The sequence below is a fragment of the Megascapheus bottae genome, chromosome 33 (genome assembly GCF_031878675.1).
Source record: "Megascapheus bottae isolate mThoBot1 chromosome 33, mThoBot2.hap1, whole genome shotgun sequence".
Classification (NCBI taxonomy): domain Eukaryota; kingdom Metazoa; phylum Chordata; class Mammalia; order Rodentia; family Geomyidae; genus Megascapheus; species Megascapheus bottae.
The window spans coordinates 5,777,106-5,800,066 of NC_143541.1; the positions used below are offsets into that span (position 1 = coordinate 5,777,106).

A 22,961-nucleotide genomic window follows, 5' to 3' on the forward strand; every position below is an offset into this window, starting at 1 on the left:
AAAGTATTTGGTGCCAGTCCTGGGACTTGAACTCAGTACCTGGGCAATGTCCCTGAGATTATTTTTCTCAATACTAGAGCTCTCCCACTTGAGCCACAGCACCACTTCTGGCTTTAGTGTGTGTGTGTGTGGGGGGGAAATCATGGAGCTTAAACTTGGTCGAGTGCTGTCCCTGAGCTCTTCAGCTCAAGACTACCACCCTACCCTTGAGCAAAGTCCCACTTCCTATTTTCTAGAGGTTAATTGGAGATAATAGTCTCCGGTCCTTTTGTGCCCGGGCTGGCTTTGAACCTTGATCCTCAGATCTCAGCCTCCTAAGTAGCTAGGATTATAGATGTGAGCCACCACACAGCCAACTTCTGGCTTTTTTGTTGGCATTTTGCCTGTCCTGGGCTTGAGCTCAAGGCCTGAGCACTGTCCTTGGGCTTTCTCAAGGTTAGAGCTCTACCACTTGAGCCTCAGCATCACTTCAGGCTCTCTTCTTTGTATGTGGTACTGAGGAATTGAACCCTGGTCTCTGCACATGCTAGGCAAGCACTCTACCACTAGGCCAAGCTCCCAGCCATTTTCTGAATTGTCTATTGGAGAAAAGAGTCTCACAGACATTCCCACCCCGGCTGGCTTCAAACAATGATCCTCAGATTCCAGCCTCCTAAGCACCTAGGATTATGGACATGAGCCCCCAGTGCCTGACTGTATATAGCTATTTAAATTACAGCAATTGAAGCCAAGTGTGGAGGCTCATGCCTATAATAGCCACTCAGGAGGCTGGGGTCTGAGGATCATGGTTCAAAAAGTCTGTGAGACTCATCTTGAATTAATCACCAGAAAACGGGAAGTGGCGATATGGGTCAAAGTGTTAGAGCACTAGCCCTGAGCTGAAGAGCTCAGGGACAGTGCCCAGGCCCAGAGTTCAAGTCACACAACCGACCAAAAAATAACTACATCAAACTTTAAACTTCATCAGTCCTACTGTTAACATTTCAAGTGTTTAATAGCGGCAAGTGACAAGGCCCTACCATTGCTGACTTAGACAAGTCTGTATGCTGTGCCTCAGGTTTCTTTTTTGTTTTTCTTTTACGTGGAGCTTGAACTCAGGGTCTGGGTACTGTCTTATCTTTTTTAGCTCTACCACTTGATCCACAGTGCCACTTCCAGCTTTTTCTGTGGATGAGGTATTGAGGAATCAACCCAGGGCTTCATGCATGCTAAGCAAGCACTCTACCACTAAGCCCCAATTCCAATCCCTGCCTTGGTTTCTTAGTCTGTAAACTGGGGATTATGTGAACTCAGCCCTCTTTCTAGGCTGTTCAAGTTTCACTGTGCTGTTAGTGGTGACAGGGACCAGTAAAAGAGCTAGATGGGTAAATAGGTATGCCAGCCAAACGGTTTCCTATTTGCTGTCAGAAGTTTGCATGCCAGGAACAGTAAGGGTTTCAGAAAGGGCTGCCTTATGAGTTGAGTTTTCCGAAGTTTTCCTCACTTAGCCAACTTGGTCTTCTAAAGAGAACAAGGAAATGTTCAACTGAGGAGGAGCTGGGGTGGGGGTGGCCCTTTGTGACACTACCTCTGTGACCTCCTACCCTGCTGCACTAGTTGTGCCCTCTGGTCTAAGTGGCTGTGTTGTAGCTTTGCAAGGAATTTGTTAAAGGTACTCATGGCAAAGCTGGCCAACCCCAAGGGAACGACATCTAGTCACTCGACCTTTTCAGGACAGCATTATTTGGGTGAGCAAACTAGAACCCTAGCTTGACATAGATTTATATTCTAGCGTCCTAAATCCCTGAAATTAGCTTTGCAGGCTGACTGTGGATCGAGTGCTTGCCCGCCTCAGTCCTCTCTTGGGACATATTCTCTTGGGAAGCACGGTTTCCGATATGTGCAGGTTGTTCACCTTTTTTTTGTACGTCCCTTTCGTGGAACTTGAACGCAACCTTCTCAAGGCTGGCAGCATTCCACCATTTCAGCCACAGCTCTACTTCTGGCTTTTTTTTTTTTTTTTTGGATTTTATTGGAGATAAAACTCTCATAGACTTTGCTGCCTGGGTTGGTTTCAAACTATGATCTTCAGATCTCAGTCTCCTGAGTAGCTAGAATTACAAGTGTGTGAGCCACTTGTACTCAACGGTACCCACTTAACACTTGGTTGTTACAGAGGTTCTGTGTTCTGTCTCCTTGTAGTCTGAGGAAAGAGAGGCACTCCTAGAATTGCCTCTCAAACTGCTGGTGATGGTGTCGTATTTGCGGAGCCCTAGCATCTGGAGTAAGCAGTGTTCTGAGATGTGAGGCAAAATATTTAACTACCTTAGAGTCTTCCTCTTTGTGAGTGTGCTGGTCCTGGTGCTTGGACTTGGGCCTGGCACTGTCCCTGAGCTTTTTTGTTAACACTCTACTTGTGGCTTTTTAGGTGCTTGACTGTACATGAGTCTAATGATTGACTTCCCTGCCTGGCTGGTTTTCAACCCTGATCCTCAGATTTCAGCCTCCTGTGGAGTTAGGATTGTAGGTGGGAGCCACCAGGCCAGTCTCCTCTGACTTTTGAGGCTAGTGAATGATCTTGGGCTAGGTAGGTGCAGAATCATTCAGATGCATTACATGTCTTACCAAGTTTTGGAAGAGGGGAGCTCATGTGTAAGGCTTGAACTTTCTTCTTCTTCTTCCTCCTCTTCTCCTTCGCCTTCTCCTTCTCCTTCTTTTTTGCCAGTCCTAAGGCTTGAACTCAGGGCCTGAGCCCTGTCTTTGGGCTTTCTCAAGACTAGCACTCTACCACTTGAGCCACGGCACCACTTCCAGCTTTTTTTTATTATGTGATACTAAGGAATGGAACCTGGGTCTTTGGGCATGCGAGGCAAGCACTCTACCACTAGGCTGAACTCCCGGCCCAGGCCTGAACTTTCCTATTCCCCTGGACCTGGACCCCTACCTGATGCTTTTAGGTCCCTGAATGGGTCACACCTCAGTGGGCGGAGCTGTCTGGAATGCCAGTCCTAAGGGGGTGGCTCCTGACTTTTTCCTTTTGTTTTGTTTTGTTTTTGTTTTTGTGGGTGGTTCCTGGGGCTTGAAAGCTGGGCCTGGGTGTTGTTCCTGAGCTCTTCAGCCCAAGGCTAGTACTCTACCACTTTGAGCCACAAAGCTACTGATTTCCTGGTGGTTAACTGGAGATGAGTCTCAGACTTTCGTGCCCTGGCTGGCTTTAAACCTTGATCCTCAGCCTCCTGAGTAGCCAGGATTACAGGCGGGAGCCACGCACGCCTGCCACCCCTGACTCCTTTGCACTTAGGCCTCCAACTTAAAATGTCACCTCTTGAGAGCCATCTCTGATGGCTCTCATTTACTTTCCTGCCCTTCTACCATTAGCCATTTTTGTTTGTTTTTCCTCCCCCCCCCCCCCCCCGTACCGGGTTTGTAAGCTCCATGAATCCGGTCAGCCCCTGCCCTTGCTGGAGGCCCCGTGTGGGGGTGCAGTGACCTTGCCCCAGAGCCCCGCGCACCGGGACTGATGACCAGCCCTTAGTGCCCAGCTCATCCACCGAGGCCGAGTCTGGCCCCTTCGGGACAAGCCACCCCCGGAGGCCCCGGGCAGCACCGGAACCTCCAGTCGGGGGAATGGTTTCCCAGGCGACAGCAAACAGAGGGCGGGGCTGGGGCGCAGGCCCGCAGTGGGAGGCCGGGCCGAGCAAGGCCGGCTGGGGAGCGGCGAGTGCCAGCGCAGCGAGGGGCGCATGCGGGGCTCTGGGGCCACCCTGCTCCTGAACCCCGGGGATTTGGGGCCTGCGCGGCGGAGCTCCGCCGCCTGCTACGGCCCAGAGCGCGGCCCGGGGTGCGATTGGCCGCCGGGCCTGAGCGCCCGCTGTCCCACCCGGTTACCCTGGGTGTCCGGCCCCGAGTTCCCGCAGCCGCCCGAGAGGTTGTCATGGCCGGCACCCGCTTCCCCCGAGCCCAACGGGGTCCCGGCCCGCAGCCCCGCCGGGGTGTGCGGCCTGTCCGAGAGGCTCGCCTGTCCCCGGGGCGCCGGGGACCCCCAGCCCTTGACCCCCTACATCCAGGAGCCGGATGATCTGTCACAGCCGGGCGGTGAGGCCGCGGGGTGGAGGGCGGGGCGGGGCGGGGCGGCCGGGTGGAGGCGGGAGGAGGGGAGGGGTGCGGGCACCCGAGCTCTGCAGCCTTAGTCGAGGAGTCGGGCTGAGCCGCCAGCCTCCCGCCCCTGCCTGTCTCCTTGCAGGTTCCTTTCTCTGGCAAGGCTTCTCCAAGGCTTCTCATCACATGGGCCGGCTCAGAAATGCCAAGATCCACGTGGAGAGGGCTGTCAAGGTTAGAGGGGTCCCGAGGGGGTGTGCGTGCGTGCATGTGTGTGTGTGTGTGTGTACACATGCGTGCATGTGCGGATGCATGCACGTACGCACGTTTGTGCATTGCACACGTGTGTTCATGTACATGTGTGTGTAGATGAGTATGCATGTGTGTGTTTCAGTTCCCATAGTTCACAGATTTATTTTCCAACATCCTTAAACAACCAAAACTCTGCGCCCCATGCCTTCCTCCAGCACCTCCCTAAGTCCACTCTCCCTCTGCTTTGGATCCTTCCTATCCCTTTCCCTGGGGAATCAAGGATGGCCTCCACCTATCAGCCACCCCTTCTCTTGTTTGGGTTCCCTGTGTCATTCTGCACAGGCTTTCCTCCTCCCTCCCAGCCACGCTGCTTTTCAGTTGCTTCTGGAGGTTCTTGGCGCATTGGTGGTCCCTGGGCTCCCTCCCTTCCCCACCTCTCTTATGGGCTCCTCTTATGCTGCCCCTGCAACATATTCGGTCCAACTGTGCCAGCTCCATACCAGGGACATCCAGCCCTCTGTCTCTCTCCACCCCAGCACGCAGGTGTGCTTCACACTCAGGTCCCTGAACCATATCTCTCAGTCAGAAATATGATCTTTCTTTATCCCCTGGTCTAATCCATTAGCAAAGCCATCATCTCTGCCTCCAAAACCAAATCTTAACCCTGGCACCTTCTCCCCATCTCCCCCATGTACACCACCATGTTGTAGCCATCCATGGTCATCCTAGCTACTGTGATAGTTTTTCTGTGCAAACCACAACAGTTTCCTCCCTTTGTGTCTGTGTGCGCACACACACCTGCACATACATGCCAGTGCAGGGTCTTAAAACTCAGGGCCTGGGTGCTATCACTGAGCTTTTTTCACTCAAAGCTGATGCTCTACCACGTGAGACACAGCTTCACTTCTGGCTTTTTGATGGTTAACTGGAGATAGGAGTCTCAAAGACTCTCCTGTCCAGGCTGACTTTGAACCGTGGTCCTCAGATTGCAGCCTCCTGAGAAATTAGGATTACAAGTGTGAGCCATTGGTTTCCGGCCTCACATTAGCTTTCAAGTGTTCTGCCACTGCTTGTCCACTACTGTCTATTCTCTATTTAGCAGCAAGCCAGGCTTATAAATCGCCAACTGCTGACTGCCTTCCCCAGACTTCGTTGCTTTGTGCAACTCCTGGGATAAAGCCCAAGTACAAGTTTCAGGACTGTAGCATGCTACACTGCCTATGGTCCCCATTCCACTCCCCCTGGCCACTGTTCACATGCTAATTCCTTTTGCCTATACTCTCTGCTTCAGTCCGCCTTGTGTCTGGCACTTAGGCAGTGCCAACTGAACAAGTACCCATGTTTTGCTTTATAGCAGAAGAAGATATTCATGATCCAAGGCCGCTACCCGGTGATCCGGTGTCTCTTGCGCCAGAGGGGCTGGGTGGAAAAGAAGATGATCCACCACGCAGGTACTGCCCTGCCTCTACCCCAGAAGGATCTGGACAGCTCAGCCATGGGGGACAGTGATACCACAGAGGACGGTGAGTCCTCTTCGTGTGGTCCCACCGTTTCAAGGTGCTATGTGCCCGTGGGGATAGACTCTCTTCAAGTCTGGTCTCTGCATCCACAGAAGATGAAGAAGAGAACGAGGAGCCGCAGTCACAGGACCTGTTCAACTTGGATGGTTTTTTGGAATTCAGTGACCTGGACGGGACACACGCTTTGATGGTGAGGGCCCTGGGTGCCAGGATGAGGCGGGGGCTTTACAGGAGGCTGTCCATCCAAAGGGAGAGCACTGACATCAGGTCCTCTAGGCCTTCCTGTGCCCATCTATATAAAACTCGGTTGTCCACAGGGAGGACGCAGGTGGGTTCAGATGAGACTGGCACTCTTGTTAGGTATAGTGGTTCCTTTTCTGAGAAAAAAAGAATTCCTTCCTTTTTCTTTGCCGCAGCAAGTGGAGAAGGCTTAAGCTTCGGCACGATGCTGTGGACACACACGTCAGGCTAGGACGCTTGCGCTCAGAGCTTAGCACTACCCGGACCAAGTTGACTTTTGTGTATAATTTTTAAAAATTAACCTCAAAAATTAATTTCTGGGAGCCATGGATCACGTGGTAGAGTGCTTGCCTAGCAAGCTTAAGGCCCTGACTTCAATCCCTGGTACACAAAGAATTAAAAGCCAGGCATTATAGGTGGCTCACACCTATAATCCCATCTACTCTAGAGGCTGAGATCTGAGGATGGAAGTTCAAAACCAGTCCAGGCAGGAAAGTGTATGAGACTCTCTTATCTCTAATTAACCACCAGAAAACCAGAAATGGAGCTAGAGCACTAGCCTTGGAGTAAAGGAGCTCAGGACAGCACTCAGGCTTTGAGTTCAAGCCCCATCACCACCACTACCACCACCAACAGAAAGATGTAGAAGAGGGCCTGGCTGCTGGTGCTAGTGGTGGTTAGTGGTGGGAGGCCTCTGTGCCAGCCGCGTCCTGTGGTGCATGGCAATGTCTGCTGAAGACCAGAAGCTGTCCTGCTCTCCGCTGTGCCCTAGGGAAGTCAGGGCTGTTCTTGTTTTGTGCAAAGATGGCCTATGGGCCAGAGAAGGCTTTGCTTCCTCTCTGCCCAGCGGTGGAACAGTGCTCTCTACATCACCCTCCCTGACCCCCTCTCCCCTCTCTAGTCCCGCATGGTTCGGAACCAGGTCCCCTACCTCATTTGGACAACAAGACGGGACGTGCTGGACTGTCGCTTCCTCTCTAAGGATCAAATGATCAACCACTATGCCCGGGCTGGCTCCTTTACCACCAAGGTGAGTCCTGGGGGAGGGACCGCCCCTGAGCTCTTCAGCTCAAGGCTACACTTAAGTACAGCACCATTTCGCCATTTGCCATTTCCGGTCTTCTAGTGGGTAATTGGAGATAAGAGTCTCATGGACTTTTTAGTGCCTGGGCTGGCTTTGAACCCAGTCCTCAGATCTCAACCTCCTGAGTAGCTAGGATTACAGCTGTGAGCCACCACTCCTGGCTAGTACATTTTCTTTTAGTACCATTAGTGGGACTTGAACTTAGAGCACGGGTGCTTTCTCTTAGCTTTTCTGCTCAAGGCTAGCAAGCATCCTACTACGAGCCATAGCTCCACTTCTGGCTTTCTGGTGGAGATGTCTGTCTCAGATTTATCTTTCTGGGCTGGCTTTTAACTGTGATCCTCAGATCTCAGCCATCTACACTGATAGTATTATAGGCACGAGCTGCTGGCACTAAGTGCTTACCTGGGTTTCTTAGCAAGTGGAGTCTCTACTCTGAGCTTCACTTTCCTCATCTTTGAAGGAGAAAACCAGTAAGGCGTCCCTTCTAAAGTTTCAGCAGAGCTGCTTACTTGGGCCTGTCATTGTTACTGGTGTGAAGGGAGCAGGTCTTTACAGATACAGAAGACCAGATGCTAAAATGAGGGCCATTCTCTGAAGAGCAGAACTCCTGGACAAGCATGGGGACAGATAGGGACACAGCTGCCCTGGCAAGGGGCTGGAGGTGCTCAGCAGGCAAACCACAGCCTTCCTGACTCTGGGAGATTTCCTTCAAGCCCTCTGGGCTTGCCCCTCCCACCTCTCAGCAGCTAACTCCACAGGTCGGCCTGTGTCTCAACCTTCGAAATTTGCTGTGGTTTGATGAGGCTGATGCGGACTCCTTCTTCCCACGCTGCTACCGCCTGGGGGCTGAAGATGAGAAAAAAGCCTTCATAGGTAAGGAGCCCCTAACCCCAGCTGGGACCTCTCAGATGGAAGGACCAGGGCAAAAGCTCCGGCTTCTCCTTACTCCCTCAGCTTTCCCGCAGATTTCCTTCTTATCCCCAGCCTTGGCCTCCCTCAGTTAGCCTCCTTGCTTGGCCTCCAGTAAAGAATGGGAAGCTTAGTATATATTGTAAAACAGCCTCTAAAAATCAGTTTGGAATCCAGAATAAATTCCAGGCTCATGGTAAGTCCCACTGGCTGGACCGGATCCTAGGAAAGGCTGTAGGTGGTGGGTTCCCAGAGGTTCAGATTGTGCGTCTAAACTTGTCACAAGTGGAGTCCAGATTCAGTACTAGGTTTAAAATTTTATCCCAAATCTGAAATAGGCTTTGGGTCAAGATCTGGTTCCTAGACTACATATCAAAAGTGGATAAGGCCGGGCATAGTGGCTCATGCCTGTCCTCCTAGCTACTCAGGAGATTGGATGAGGATCTTGGTTCAAAGCCAGCCCGGACACTAAAGAACATGAGATTCTTATCTCCAGTTAGTCACTAGAGAACAGGAAGTGGTAGGATGGTAGCCTTGAATTGGAGAGCTCAGGGATAGCGCCCAGGCCCAGAGTTCAAGTCCCATGACTGCCAAAAAAAAAAAAGTGAATGAGGATGAGAAGAAATGTGAAAATGGGTCCCGGCCAGGTTCTTAAGACAGAATGTGTGCTGAGCCTGGCCTGTGGTGGGTCTGACTCTACAGCAGGATTGAAGCTGGATGCTAAAGTCAGGGTAGAGTCAGGTTCCAGATCCAAAGTGGGGCAAGTCATGATCAGGTTCCAGAACCAGCACAGCCCTCTAGCCTAGGGGCTGAGCAGGGTATCCCCTGCTTCGGGAGCAGAGGACTTTTGGCTGACAGCTGCCCGCAACGTTCTCAAGCTGGTGGTGAAGTCTGAATGGAACTCATACTGTGGCCGGGAAGAGGAGGCAAAGGCCCCAGGTGAGTGCTGTGTCCCTCCACGCCCCACCTGTGCTCCCATCATTCACGCTGCTGTTCTCCACATCTGTGGACAAATCACATCTCTATGGCCAGTCCAAATATACCTGCCCTGTCACCTACCTCCTGACCAGCCCATCGTCTACCCAGCCAGCCAGCCAGCCAGCTCTCCCATCGTCCATCCAGTTACCTCCACATTCACCTTTTTCAGTCCATTCATTACTACCTTCCTACAACTCCTTCCACAGATACATTTTGTCCATCTACCCATGTTTCGGTCCTGTCTACCATCTGTCTGTCCCCCAGACCACACATCCATTCTGTCCCAGCCACTCACACACCTGTCTTCCTATCCATTTCTTAACGTGTTAGCCCTAGCAGGGCCTGGCATGTGAACGAGAAACCCAAGAGAGGGCTGACAGGGCTCGGCTCTGGTCTCTGAGGAGTGAAAGCAGACAGCTTATAGGTGTGCTGGGGACCCCTTCCACCTGGGCATAAGGAACATAGGAAATGGGAGGTGGGGTGGGCAGGAACCCTCTGTATGCTTGTCCTTTCTCTGGACTTAGCTCCTAAGCAACTCCTGTAATCTAAGAGTTCTTCAACCATGGGTCTGAGAAGGAAGGGAAAGCTCTAGGGGAAGGAGGAAGAGCCTCAGGTAGACTGGCTCTGTTTCTCTCGGTTTTTGTCGCCTGGCCTAGAGGAAAACTGTCATGTCCAGGCTCAGGAGTGCCACAGGTTCAAAGGCCCTTTAGCTGGTCATCTGGGACGATGTATGGGGTTTAGGGCTCTGTTGTATAAAGTTTTGGACTATTGCAGATGTTGGGGCATCAGAGCCATAGTTGTTCATCTGGTCCTCGAGGGCTCTGTGTCGACGTGCATTCTCGGGTGTATGTCAGGGCCTGTGATCTTCCAGCACATACATAGGTTAACACTGCGTAGCTTAAGGATTTATGGGCATTCTGGGGTGGGTCTGATTTTCTGGTGTATGTTGGAATGTTCGAAGCCATGTCAGATTTGGTTTCATGTCTGTCCAGGCTCACCAAGGCCAAGGTTCCGGGTGCATTTTAGGCAGGATGTGTGAGTGGTTCTGGGCCGAGGGGGCCGTAGGCCAAAGATACCTTGGGGGACTTTGGGTAGGGCCCCAAGTAAGGGCCAAGGGTGCAGTCTAGGGTTGCAGGCTGCAGGGGAGTGGCTCAGGTCATGCTCCTGGCCTCAGCACTGGCTCATGAAAGGTGTCTCCCTTTCTCTGCAGAAAACAAAGAGCCTAAGAAAGTGGAAAGAAGGGTGGTGATGCCAGTGACCTCCGAGTTTGTGGAGGAGGCTCTGTGTGCATGTGAGGAGCATCTTAGCATCCTGGCACACAGGGACATTGACAAGGAAGTGGAGGCTCCACTCTGTCTCAGCCCCGAGGGCTGGTCCCTCTTCCTCCAGCGCTACTACCAAATAATCCAGTGAGTACTGGAGCTGGGCGGTGGCTGTGGGCCGAGGCCTAAGTGTGTACAAACCTCATTTCTTCCCCTGCTTAAATTCTTTTTTTATGCTGCCAGTCCTGGGGTTGGAACTCAGGGCCTGGGCATTGTCTTCGAGCTCTTTTCACTCAAGGCTGGTGCCTACTGCTTGAGCTGCAGCTCCACTTCTGCCATTTTTCATTAGCTCAAGGGAAACAAGAGTCTCAGATCTCCTTAGATCTCAGCCTCCTGAGTAGCTACCAGTACACAGCTAATGAGTCCTTTTTATCAAGACAAGTTCTAGAAGGCTGAGAGAATCTACTAGACGAGATGCATAAAATGTTTCAATATAAGACAGATATAGCCAGGTGTGGTGGCTCACGCCTGTAATCCTAACTACTCAGGAGGCTGAGATCTGAGGACCATGGTTCAAGGCCAGCGTGGGCACTAAAGACCATGAGACTCTTACCTCCAGTTAACCACTAGAAAATTGGAAGTGGGGCTATAGCTCAAGGGATAGGGTAGCCTTGAGCTGAAGAGTTGAGGGACAGCATCTAGGCCCAGAGTTCAAGCCCCACGACTGACCAAAAAAAAAAAAAGAGAGAGAGACAGGGCCAGGAGTGTGGTAGTGGCAGAGTACTTTCCTAGCATGCACAAAGCCCTGGGTTCGATTCCTCAGTACCATACACACAGAAAAAGGCGAAGTGATGCTGTGGCTCAAATGGTAGAGTGTTAGCTTTGAGAAAAAGAAAAAAAAAAGGGGGGGGGGAAGCTCAAGGACAGTGCCCAGGCCCTGGCAAGCCCCAGGACTGGCAAAAAAAAAAAAAAAAAAAAATGCATGCAGTTGGATGGCTCAATAGAGGCAGTTAAATTCATCTGGTAGTGGGTACATTACTTCTCAAACATTGATACCCCTTCTCATATTTTTGTCCCCTTTTCCTTCCTTCCACTCCCTCATTTTGGCACTGGTCCTAGGGTTTTAACTTAGGTCCTGAGCACTGTCCCTGAGCTTTTTTGCTCAAAGTCAAGCCATAGATCGACTTTGACTTTTCGAGTAGTTATTAGAGACGTCTTTCCTACCCAGGCTGGCTTCGAACCACGAGCCTCAGATCTTGATCTTCTGAGTCGCTAGAATCACAGGCATGAGCCACCAATGCCAAGCTTCTACTTTTTAAAAACAAGTTCATGCTCAGCCAGCCCAGGCCTTTATAAAGGTTCATTGTCCACACAAACTTTGCTCTTTCTCCTAAGTATAAATAACAAATAGACTTCTTTTTAGACTGCTCCAGCACCCCAGGCAGCACTTTCTGAGCCCCTCCAGGTGTGCTGAATCATGGGAAGCTCTATAGCGTGCATGCGTGGGCATTCCCAGGAAGCCTTGTTCCTGGGGCATCCCTCATGAAAAAGGAGAAAAGGTTCCATGGTGAGGACACGGGAGAGGCGGAGACATGCAGGCGAGGTTAGCAGGGTCTGACCCCTCTGGGTTTTTTGTTGACATTTTCCATCCTATAGTGAACAGGGTCCCCCTTTGTTCACAAACTCCTGTCTGTATAGGCTGTTGCTGAGGCAGGTGACTGCCGGGGTACATCCCTAGCCAATCATTTATTCAGTTAGCCGACTGTGGAGCACAGCAAGTATGTGCATGGGTGTAGACTACACAGCTCTGTCTGCAGCTACAGGGAGTGGGCTGCAGCTCAGGGCAGCTCTGCGCGTGCGCTAGCCTGGGCCCCTGCGTGCAGAGTCCAGTACCAACAGCAGAGTGCAGAGGGGGAACAGGCCGTGACCAAATAAGCACCCGCCAAGGCTGAGAGACGGGAAGAGAGAGCTAGAAGAGGCCTGATCCACGTGTGCTTGGATTAGACCAGGCAGAGACGTGCTGGTCAGCCAGTCCACTCAGAATAGGAAGGAAGGGTCCCCCTAGAGATCCCTGGAGGGGAGGCAGTCGTGCATTTGGACCCCGCCTCAGTCGTTCATTTAACTCCTCACGTGCACTTCCCATTTTTCCAGAATGGGCATGCTTCCCCAGTAGAGCTATGGGGAGGAATCGTGATGCGGTGTAGAGAGCCTGTGGCACAATACCTGGCATACAGTGATACTCACTAGGGACTGGAATGATGGTGCCAAAAGCAAGGTTTTAAAATGCTGCTGTTTTGTTTTGCGATGGTACTGGGGTTTGAACTCAAGTCCTGGTCCCTGTCCCTTAGTTTTTTTGCTCAAGGCTGGCACACTACCACTTGAGCCACACGTCTACTTCTGGCTTTTTAGCGGTTAATTGAAGATAAGAGTCTAATGGGGGGCCAGGAGTTTGGCCTAGTGGTTAAAGTGCTTGCCTAGCATGCATGAAGACCCGAGTTCGATTCCTTGGTACCACATACATAGAAAAAAGCCGGAAGTGGTGCTGAGGCTCAAGTGGTAGAGCTCTAGCCTTGAGAAAGTCCAAGGACAGTGCTCAGGCCCTGAGCTCAAGCCCAGGACTGGCAAAAAAAAAAAAAAAAGAGTCTAATGGGCCAGGAGTTTTGCCTCATGGTAGAGTGCTTGCCTAGCATGCATGAAGACCCCGTTTTGATTCTTGGTACCACATACATAGAAGAAGAAAAAAAAGCTGGAAGTGGGTGCTGTGGATCAAGTGGTAGAGTGCTAGCCCCAAGAAAGCCCAAGGACAGTGTTCAGGCCCTGAGTTCAAGCCCCAGTACTGGAAAAAAAATTAAATGGAAAAAAAAAAAAGAAGCATCTCATGGACTTTTCTTACCCCAGCTGGCTTCAAGTCATGATCCTCAGATCTTAGCCTTCTGAATATCTAGGATTATAGGTGTGAGCTACCGACATCTAGCCAAAGGCTGGAGGTAGAACGTTGGTGATATGGGGAGAGAGTGTGAAGTAAATGGAATTTCCCAAACTTTCCTCATTCCCATGGTCTGATCAAATGAGGTGTTGTGTGTGTGTGGCGGGGGTGGGCTGGGGAGTGAGGTGGAACGGGAGTCCGGTCTTTAGGGGGAAGGTATGATTAACACTGGTTGGACCAAGGCCAGGGGAACCTGTATCTCCCCTTGTCCAGGCCTCCCGTTGCCCCTGGGCTCTGTCTTGTCTAAATCCTCCCACCATATCTTCACAGCCAGGGGGCAAAACTCCAACACCTGGACACTCAGGTCCAGCGCTGCGAGGATGTCTTACAGCAGCTACGGGCTCTGATACCCCAGACAGACATGGAGGGGGACCGCAACATCTGGATCGTGAAGCCAGGAGCCAAGTCCCGTGGGCGAGGTGGGAGTCATCGCCTCTGCTTCCCTCGCCAGCACCCATGACACACAGCCCCCCACTAGAGAGTGGAAAGGTCCATAGTGAGCCGTGCCGTGGCTCACGCCTGTCATCCTAGCTACTCTGGAGGCTGGGATCTGAGGATCAAGGTTCAGAGCCAGCCGGGGCACAAAAGGACCTGAGACTCTAATCTCCAATTAACTTCTAGAAAAGGGGAAGTGGGGCTTGGCTTAAGGGTAGGGTTGGTAGCCTTGAGCTGAAGAGCTCAGGGACAGCGCCCAGGCCCAGAGTTCAAGTCCCATGACCAACGGGGGAGCAGGGGAGGCAGGAAGGAGTGGGGATGATGGAGGGGGGGGAGGGAGAGACATCATTTTAAGTTCTTAGCAAGGGGAAGAGGGTTGTGGTTGTGAGTGAGGACGAGGGCTCCCCGCCCTCCTCCCAGCCCACCCCGGCCTGGCTCCTCCACGCCCCCTCTCCCGCAGGCATCGTGTGCCTGGACCACCTGGACGACATCCTGAAGCTGGTGGACAGCAACTCCATGATGATCAAGGACGGCAAGTGGGTGGTCCAGAAGTACATCGAGCGGCCCCTGCTCATCTTCGGCACCAAATTTGACCTGCGACAGTGGTTCCTGGTCACCGACTGGAACCCACTCACCGTGTGGTTCTACCGGGACAGTTACATCCGCTTCTCCACACAGCCCTTCTCCCTCAAGAACCTGGACAAGTGAGTGCCTTCTCCCCCAGCACCCGCGCCAGCAGTCACCGATTGCACACGGGGACTCGCAGGCAGGCAGGCAGGCAGGCAGGCAGGCAGGCCTTCCTCCGTCCACCACCCATCCCTCACCCTGGGGCTGCTGACCTCTGTTCTAGGCCCTTGGGATATAGTGGTGGACAAAACATGATCTCAGCGCTCAAGTGCTCATAGCCACCCAGTGCTGGTGGCCTCCTGCCTGTCACCCTAGCCACCAAGGAGGCTGAACCAGCCCGGAAAGAGAAGAACACGAGACTACAATTAACCACCATAAATCTGGCAGTGCGTCTGTGGGTTCACGTGGAAAAGTGCCAGCCTTGATCAGAAAAGCTCAGGGACAGCACCTAGGCCCTGAGTTTCAGTCCCAGGACTGGCACACAGAAGATACACCCTCACATCCTAGTGGGAAACACAAGCAAAGAACATAATGCATCAAATAATCTAATAGGCTATAGACAAGGTGCATTGTTAACTCTGGTAGTTCAGCTTTTTTTTTTTTTTGCCAGTCCTGGGCTTGAGCTCAGGGCCTGAGCACTGTCCTTGGATTTTCTCAAGGCTAGAGCTCTACCACTTGAGCCTCAGCACCACTTCCAGCTTTTTTCTATGTATGTGGTACCGAGGAATCGAACCCGGGTCTTCATGCATGCTAGGCAAGCACTTTAACCGCTAGGCCAAACTCCCGGCCTAGTTCAGCTTTTCTTGTTGATCCCTTGGTCCAGATTCCATGTCTGTAGCTTGGAGAGGCGAAAACCTTAGTGTCCACAGATGACAAATGGAGACGTCATCTGAAACGTGTCACTGTAGCTATCAGTAATGAGTCTTTTAGCATTTGTGTATGCTTTCGTCATGTTTCATAAAGCCCAGTGAAGCCCAGGCACTGGTTGCTTAGCCCTGTAATCCTAGCCACTCAGAAGGCTGACATCAGAGGATTGCAGTTCAAAGCCAGCTCAGGGAGGAAAGTTTGTGAGACTTTTGTTGCTGCTGCTGTGGGGCTTGAACTCTGGCTAGCGATCTACCAACAAAGCCCAATGAGGCAGGTACTGCTCCAGCCCTCCGTTAGCATTTGTCAAGAATATGCACGTAAAATGACTGGCCGGAGAACTTGCAGCTAGCCCTGAGTGTCACTGGAACATGCCCCTGGCACACCTTCTAAGCAGGGGAAGGGCTCACTGGACGAGGCCCCAAGCCCTCAGTATTATGGCCCCCTAGTTAGTGCACTCATTGTAGTCCTGAGGTAGGACTGGCTGTGACTTGAAAGGCTCCTTCGCAGGGCCCCATCTCAGTTACACCAACCAGGGAGGCCCAGCTCGAGTGGAGGCCCCCAGACCTGAGCCTCGGCTTTCCCCTCCGCCCTAGCTCTGTGCACCTGTGCAACAATTCCATCCAGAAACACCTGGAGACCTCATGCCACCGGCATCCCATGCTGCCGGCAGACAACATGTGGTCCAGCCAGACGTTCCAGGACCACCTGCAGGAGCTGGGCGCCCCCAATGCCTGGTCTAATGTCATTGTGCCCGGAATGAAAGCTGCTGTGATCCACGCACTTCAGACCTCTCAGGACACGGTGCAATGCCGGAAGGCGAGCTTTGAGCTCTACGGGGCAGACTTTGTGTTTGGCGAGGACTTCCAGCCTTGGCTGATCGAGATCAACGCCAGCCCCACCATGGCGCCTTCCACAGCCGTCACTGCCCGCCTCTGTGCCGGTGTGCAGGCCGACACTCTGCGCGTGGTTATCGACCGGCGGCTGGACCGGAGCTGTGACACAGGCGCCTTCGAGCTCATCTATAAGCAGGTGAGGTGGTGTACCCTAAGTAGAAGCCCAGGGGGGTCCATTGTAGGGTAGGCGGCCCCATAATAAAGCCACAGGGCCAGACGTGGTGGCTCACGCCTGTCATCCTAGCTGCTCAGGAGGCTGAGATCTGAGGATCTCGGTCCAAAGCCAGCCCAGGCACTAAAGTCCACGTGACTCTTATCTCAAATTAACCACTAGAAAACCAGAAGTGGTGCTGTAGCTCAAGGGGGAGGGTGGTAGCCTTGAACTGAATTGCTCAGGGAAAATGCCCAGAGTTCAGTCCCCACAACCATCACCACCACCATCAACAAAAGCCACAGGGCTTGGCCATCAGACTCATTTCAAAACCCTGTCCTGCCACCGATCCCCAGATTAGGCCTGTTCCTCATCTTTAAAGCAAGAGTTAACATCTAGTTCTATGGTGTGAGAATTACAGTTGATCAAAGTGAAGATTTTAGTACTGGCACACAGAGAAAGTGGCACAAGTTTTAGCTACTGTCATTATTTAATCAGTTGGTGATGAGGGTCAGGAGAAATGCCAGACACTACCCAATCACAGTTGCCATTGGGATTATTAGTAGTAGTAGTAGTAACAGTATTTATCTTATTCATCTTATAATAAAAAGAGATTTGAGTCTGCTAATAAAGGATAGAGTCAGAGTTTTCAAAAATCAGACTTGAAGCTGGATGTTGGTAATTCACACCTGTAATCTTAGCTACTATAGAGGCTGTGATTTGAAGCCAGGCCAAGAGCCTCTTATCGCCAGTTAACTACCAAAAACAAGTTGGAAGTGGAGCTGTAGCCCAAGTGGTAGACCATTTGCCTTAAGCACAAAACCTCAAGGATAGTGCCCCAGGCTTTGAGTTTAAGCCTCAGGACCAGCACACCAAAAAAAGCCAGAAACCTGACATTTTAAGGGTTGTCTGAGCTCTGGAAGTAATTCATTGGGACAATTTATGTCGTGACAGATTCTCATCTGCCATGGTTTGGGTTCTGGGCGGGAAGGTGCTGATGGTGTGAACTAGATGGCCTTGGTTATAGTGCTGATTATGTCTTAGCTGAGTATGTTGGCATTTTGGTTTCAAAAAATGTGTTGTCCCATTCTGTGGATCAATGTGTGTAATCTTAGGTACTGAGGAGACGGAATGACAGTTCAAAGCCAGCCTAGGCAGGAAAGTCCATGAGACTCTATTCTCTAATTAACCAACCAAAAGCTAAAACCAGAAGTCCAGCTGTGGCTTCAGTTGTAGAGCACTGACCATGAACAGAAAAAAAGCTCAGGGATAGCACCCAGGCCGAGTTCCTGAGTTCAAGCCCCATGACTGATCTCATATCCCCAGTTGTCTTTCGTTATTGATTGGTTTAGGAGCTTGGGGCGGGGGCATTGTGTAAGGAAGCCCCACACTTTCACTGGTGGTTTTGTCTCTGGTCTCTTCACCTAGGGCAGCCCCACTTTCTCTCCATTCTGATCTTTTGAAAGAACCTGCTGTGCTTTGGAGAACTGCCCCACATTCTGAATTTATCTGATTGTTTCCAGTGGTGTTGTCTGACTTGCTTTTCTGCTATCTGAATGCCCTGTAAACTAGAAGTTAGGTCAAACAGCTTGATGAGATTCAGGTTAAGCACACTTTTGGCAAAAACAACTCAGAGGTGATACAGGGTCCTCGAGGCATCACAAGGTGCATACTGTGAGTGTCTCCCCATCAGTGAAGTGTGGGTTCACTGATGTATATTGTATATTGTGTAGTAGCCCATTTTCTGTTGCTAATAACATGATAGCATGGTGGAGGGACATAATTCATAAAGAAGAGAGGTTTATTGTTTTGGTTCACAGTTGTGGAGGTTAAAGTGAAAGGGCCACATCTGCCTTTGTTGCTAGAGTCCTAAAGTGGTGCAGGGGTATGGAGATGGGGGTGGGGTGTTGATTACTAGCTTGTGCTTGCCTAGAATGCACAAGGTACTTGATTACATCCTTTTTTTTTTTTTTTTTGCCAGTCCTGGGCCTTGAACTCAGAGCCTGAGCACTGTCCTTGGACTTTCTCAAGGCTAAAACTCTACCACTGGAGCCACAGCACCATTTCCAGCTTTTTTTCTATGCATGTGGTACTGAGGAATCAAACTCGGGTCTTCGTGCATGCTAGGCAAGCACTATTATCACTAGGCCAAACTCTAGGCCCTTGGTTATATCCTTGACATTACAATTTTTTGTTTTAGTTTTGTTTTGCTGTTGGTTGTGGAGCTCAAACTCTTGGCCTGGGAGTTGTTCCTGAGCTAGTGCTTTACCACTTGAGCCACAGTGCCACTTCTGGTTTTCTGGTGGTTAACTAGAGATGAGTCTCACAGACTTTCATATCTGGGCTGGCTTTGAACTGCTATCCTCAGATCTCAGCCTCTTGAGTAGCTAGGATTACAGGTGTGAGCCACCAGTGCCCAGCTAAAAAAATTTTTTTTAAACATTGGGGAATGGGGCCAGGAATGTGGCCTAGTGGTAGAGAGCTTGCCTAGCATGCATGAAGCCCTGGGTTTGATTCCTCAGTACCACATTCACAGAAAAGGCTCAAGAGCTATAGCACTAGCCTTAAGCACAGAGAGGTTCAGGGACAACACCTAGACCGTGAACTTCAGTCCCATGATTAAAAAAAACACCTGACTTTCTAAGGGTTTTCTGAGCTCTGGAAGTAATTGTTGTGGCATTTTATTTCATGACAGATTCTCATCTGCCATGGTTTGGGTTCTGGGCGGGAAGGTGCTGATGGTGTGAACTAAAAAAAAAAAGAGTAGGGGATGGCTTGTGTCTGTATGTGTAAATGGTTTCTGTGTGTGCTTGTGTGTGTGTGTGTATGTGCTGGTCCTTTCTGTTCAAGGCTAGTGCTCTATCACTTCAGCAACAGCACCACTTCTGGCTTTTTATGTCTATGTGGTATTGAGGAATTGAACCCAGGGCTTCATGTATGTTAGGCAAGCACTCTACCTCTAAACCACATTCCCAGCCCCATCTGTCTCTCTCTTTACAAACCCAAATAGGCTTCAGTCATGAGCTTCCACTTTGTTTTTATTTGATGCTAGTCACTTAAAGGCACTGTCTGTAAATTCCACTGTCACATTAACACCTCTGGCTGGACTTGTGCCTAGCATAAGTTTCTTGTCATGTTTTTCTTTTTCCACTTCATTTTTTTTAATTTTTGTTTTTGTTTTTGTCAGTCCTGGGGCTTGAACTCAGAACCTGAGCACTGTCCTTGGACTTTCTCAAGGCTAGAGCTCTACCACTTGAGCCACAGCACCACTTCTGGCTTTTTCTACATATGTGGTACTGAGGAACTGAACCTGGGTCTTCGTGCATGCTAGGCAAGCCCTCTACCACTAGGCCAGCTCTACTTCATTGTTTTAATATCTATTTTCTGGGGTTTTTTTTGGGGGGGGGGTGGTGGTGAGGGCAGTGCTGGGGTTTGTACTCAGTGTTTTGTGCTTTGTGAGGCAGCTGTTCTAGTAAATTTCTAATTCTTTGTTCATTCCACATTGGTTAAATAAGGCTATTCTAAGATATCTGAGCTTCTTGTGATCGGAGACTGGCCAGGAGCCCTGCTAGCTGCGGTTTTAGCAAGCTCCAAATGATTCTGCTGTGTGGGTAGATTGTGGAAGGTTTATTATTATTATTATTATTTTATGATTCTGGGGACTTAGCTTGACCTAGGGCTTGACTAGGCAGTCTCGTTCTCCCATTGAGCTGCCCTCATATCCAATGAGATGACGGAGTTGTGCTTGTGTGGGTATGGCTAGAATTCCCCCGCTCCTCTGGGCTACTAATGCCTAGGGGCCCTGTGACTCTCTAGTAGTTTCCTTAGAGGATAAAGGTGGGCTTCTTGTTTCTCCACCCAGAAACAGCTCTTGTCCTAGTCTATCCTAAAGGAAGTGACTATCCTCATCTGTAGGAACTGACCCATCCCCTGTGCCCTCTGTGCCCTGAGTCCTGCCAGCCCCAGGAAGGGAAGGGCACTGTCTGAGTGGGCCTCGTCTCTCCCCCGCAGCCCGCCGTGGAGGTGCCCCAGTACGTGGGCATCCAGCTGATGGTGGAGGGCTTCACCATCAAGAAGCCATTAGCCATGTATCGCCGGATGGGGACCCGTCCAGCACTCCCTCATCTGCTAACCCCACGAAGCCCTGGGGAAAGCAAGGATTCGGGGACCCCTACCCACAGGTCAGCTTCTAGGAGAATTGCTGGGACCAAGAGCCTGGGGCACAGTGAGAAGCCAAGCTCCACTGCTACCACCACAGTGCCTGGAAAGGGGAAGAAAGGCAAGGCAAAATGTGCCACCGTTTGGGGCTGCACTACTCTCCACAAGTGGAAACCCTCCCGGCACCAGGGCAGGGCACGATTTCACCCATAACCTTTGCAACCCCACCCGCTGAACATCTGAAATAACCCAGCCTGGGCTAGATCTTCCCCTCAGATACCTTCCCCCCTGTCTGATTTGCCTCCCACCAGCGACCACCCCTCCATAGCAAGTAAAAGCCATTGCTCATAAAGTATTTTTAGGTTCATTGCCAAATGCATATTGTCCCCTCCACAGCTGTCACCCAGGCAGAGTGACTGCCAGCAGTTGCTCTGCAAGATAACAGAGTTCAAGCCCTGCACAGTGGCTCACGCCTGTAACCCTAGCTACTCAGGAGGCTGAGATCTGAGGATCGCAGTCCAAAGCCAGCCCGGGTACGAAAGTCCGTGAGAGTCTTATCTTCAATTAACCACCAGAAACCAGAAGTGGCACTGTGGCTCAAGGGGTAGGGTGGTAGTCTTGAGCTGAAGAGCTCAGGGACAGTGCCCAGGCCCAGAGTTCAAGTCCCATGACCAACAACAACAGCAAAAAAGGATGGCAGGATCTAGATCCAGGGTGGAGTCCAGGCCTTTGCTGCTGCTCTGCTCTGCCCCTAAAGGCTCTAAACACAGGAGCCTGAGAAGCTCTGTAGCCCTCACAACCACCGAGTAAGGTGGCCATTTTTGTCCCCGTTTTCCAGCCGAGGTGGCAGGAAGTGTAAGGAAGTTGCCCCAGGTTGCACAGCTCAGAAAGGACCATCCAGAGATGCAGGCCCAGGTCTGTTGGACTCCAAATCCTCCGCTCTCCCCTCGGGAGGAGGAAACCGGGAAAGTTCCACCAGCTCCCACCCTGCCCTGTCTCTCCCCGCCCTCTGCTGGTCAGTCTGCAGCCCTCCCCCGACCCTCACAGCTTCCCTTGCTCCCACAGCCCCCTCCCACTTCCCCAGCCTCCACACCAAGGCCCGGCTGCCTTCCCCCAGTGTGCTCCGACCCCAGGGCCGGGTCCTCAGACTGCAGCACAACAAGCTGATGGGCGCTAAGGCCCTTTCGACTACAGGCAAGGCCTTGATGACTCTCCCCACCGCCAAGGTGCTGATGTCCTTTCCACCCGCCCCTGAGCTCAAGGGGACACCCGGCGTCCTGAAGCCAAGAAAGGTGGGCCTTGAACTGACTCACAATCCAGGGCGGGGGGGAGCGCTGAGCACTGGGGACAGGGTCAGAGGGACAGGGTGGGGGGGTCCCCATGGGCAGCTAGGAGCTCTCTCAGAACCCCCTCGGAGACACCCTCCTGATCATCTCTCCCTCTCCCCCCTTTCACACCGAGGCTGGTGTTCCTCCGCGCCTTCGAGCCCCCCATTGTGGAAGTGCCTTGTGGCCTCTGTCCTTTGAAGTTGGACCTCTTCCTAGCCACCACAGGAAGGTCAAGTCCAAAGGCAAGTTCAAGGCCAGACGCTGCGACAAATCCAAGGCTGAGGCATACCCTAAGGAGAGGCTGAGCCTTCCCGTATCCCTTGCTTTAGCATTCCGTAGGCTGGGGATGGTGGGGAATCTGATGCTAGAGAAACCCCTGCTCTGAACCCCACTGCCCTTGCCCTGCATGCAGAGCCGAATAAAAAGTGGTGACTGATGTATTCCAGGCCTGGCTCCACTGCTGGTGGAGGATGAAGAACAAGCGGGCGAGGCCCCTCCACCCCGAGGTGCAGAGAACTCTCCCATGCAGCACAGAGGCAGACTCGGCTTCCTGGGCAGGACCGCAGGGGGCTGGGGGCGGGGAAGGCCTCCACTGTATAGATGAGGGAATCGGCCTGCCTCAAAGCTCGAGGCAGCAGGCGTAAGGCAAGGCCCACAGTCACAACTGCAGCATGCCAGGATCCCCGGCCCTGGAAGATGAGCAGGGCTGGCAGGGTGACACCTGGTGGACATAGGAATGACATGGAAAGGGAAAAGAGATGCCTTTGGTGGGCATAAGCCGGTCTCTGGAGGGCATAGGCCCGTCCCTTCTCCCAGAAGGGACCAAAACCACCCCAGTCCCATGAAGAAGTCTGAGCTTGTCTGCTGTGGTAGGCAGGGTGGTGGTCCTCTAAAAACTCTACCTGGAACCCATGAAGTGTGTCCTTATGTGGAAAATGTTGTGCAAATGTTAATAAACTGACATCTCAAAATGAGACTGTCCTGGATTGTCTGGTGGGTGTCAGTCACTGAAGGCCACGGCGGGCTGAGACTTAAATGAGTTTGATGAACAGACAGCACATACACTTATTTAATGCAAGTCTGATGCAGTGGGGACCTATATGACTGAAGGCCCAAGATGCAATCTCTTCCAGTACTAGACTGGGCAGAGAAGTTAAAGAAGCAGCTAAATGCTGAGGGGAGGCTCAGAAG

General features: G+C 51.7%; 1 protein-coding gene across 6 annotated transcripts; it reads left to right on the forward strand.

The window, feature by feature from the left end:
• Positions 1–1,612: 1,612 nt before the first annotated feature.
• Positions 1,613–22,404, forward strand: Ttll3 (tubulin tyrosine ligase like 3). 6 transcript variants are annotated; one of them, XM_090323861.1, is made up of 16 exons: positions 3,664–4,074; positions 4,223–4,311; positions 5,684–5,780; positions 5,942–6,039; positions 6,991–7,119; positions 7,935–8,049; positions 8,926–9,024; positions 10,274–10,472; positions 13,582–13,730; positions 14,207–14,450; positions 15,834–16,269; positions 20,296–20,465; positions 21,281–21,357; positions 21,508–21,734; positions 21,904–22,012; positions 22,217–22,404. In XM_090323861.1, the coding sequence occupies exons 1-16, from the start codon at positions 3,723–3,725 to the stop codon at positions 22,372–22,374; spliced, it is 2,748 nt and encodes a 915-aa protein (XP_090179987.1). In that variant the 5' UTR covers positions 3,664–3,722; the 3' UTR covers positions 22,375–22,404. The 6 variants fall into 6 exon arrangements, with proteins under 6 accessions (XP_090179989.1, XP_090179985.1, XP_090179988.1 ...); XM_090323860.1 differs by having other exon boundaries at positions 3,665–4,074; positions 5,684–5,852; XM_090323863.1 differs by lacking the exon at positions 3,664–4,074 and adding an exon at positions 1,613–1,727 and having other exon boundaries at positions 5,684–5,852; positions 21,281–21,734.
• Positions 22,405–22,961: the final 557 nt, after the last annotated feature.